The 623-nt window shown below is 45.6% G+C and overlaps 1 protein-coding gene across 1 annotated transcript; it reads right to left on the minus strand.

The window, feature by feature from the left end:
• Positions 1–11: 11 nt before the first annotated feature.
• LOC111786309 (photosystem I chlorophyll a/b-binding protein 5, chloroplastic-like) lies at positions 12–617 on the minus strand. Its single transcript, XM_023666618.1, has 3 exons — positions 421–617; positions 192–304; positions 12–124 (listed from the first exon to the last, which is right to left on the minus strand). Exons 1-3 carry the CDS (start codon positions 451–453, stop codon positions 16–18), a joined length of 255 nt encoding a protein of 84 aa, XP_023522386.1. The 5' UTR covers positions 454–617; the 3' UTR covers positions 12–15.
• Between the last annotated feature and the right edge of the window lie 6 nt (positions 618–623).

Raw genomic sequence — 623 nt, forward strand, 5'->3', positions numbered from 1 at the left:
TAGACGAAAGGTTCGTTACCCGGGCTCGAGTCCTTCGAAAGCGGATTCTAATCCAAAGAAAGTCCCTTCTTGTGCTTGAGATCCAGGGCTTTTGAAATCCATATATCTTTTAGTTTCCACAAACCTACAAAAACAGAACAAATGAATACACAGCCACACACATGATGTTACAGATAAGTAAGAGTTCGAACCCCATCAACAGCAGCTGAACAATGAAGAGAGTTTCCTTATTGGCAAAGCCATATTCCACAGCACCCGCATTGTACCAAACTGGCAATTCACTGATTCCTGTTACACGAAGCAGCTGCCACACACACACACACACACACACACACACACAATGAAGAACACAAAATCTTTGTAAATTTATTGAAATTCAAGATTGAATTCGATAATGGGATTGAATTTTTAGTTACAGACATCTGTGAGGAGAATTCCAGAGACGCCAAGCATGGCGAAGCGAGAATGAACTAGCTCTGCTTGGACGAACCACTTCAAGCTATGTGGGTCTTCGCCGAGCCCAAGTGGGTCGAACCCAAAATCTCCGGCGAGGGTTCCGTCGAGATGCGGTGGAGGGTCGAGGCCGGGAAGCCATGTTTGGCGAGGCTGAGATTGAGATTGAG

Source organism: Cucurbita pepo, unplaced genomic scaffold (assembly GCF_002806865.2).
Source record: "Cucurbita pepo subsp. pepo cultivar mu-cu-16 unplaced genomic scaffold, ASM280686v2 Cp4.1_scaffold001408, whole genome shotgun sequence".
Classification (NCBI taxonomy): Eukaryota; Viridiplantae; Streptophyta; class Magnoliopsida; order Cucurbitales; family Cucurbitaceae; genus Cucurbita; species Cucurbita pepo.

Bases quoted from the DNA above. Each gene is read 5' to 3' on its own strand.
- LOC111786309 (XM_023666618.1), bottom strand. From the start codon at position 453: ATGCTTGGCGTCTCTGGAATTCTCCTCACAGAT. The intron at 305-420 runs GTCTGTAACTAA...TGTGTGTGGCAG, and splicing joins CTGGAATTCTCCTCACAGAT to CTGCTTCGTGTAACAGGAAT. The intron at 125-191 runs GTTCGAACTCTT...CTGTTTTTGTAG, and splicing joins GTTCAGCTGCTGTTGATGGG to GTTTGTGGAAACTAAAAGAT.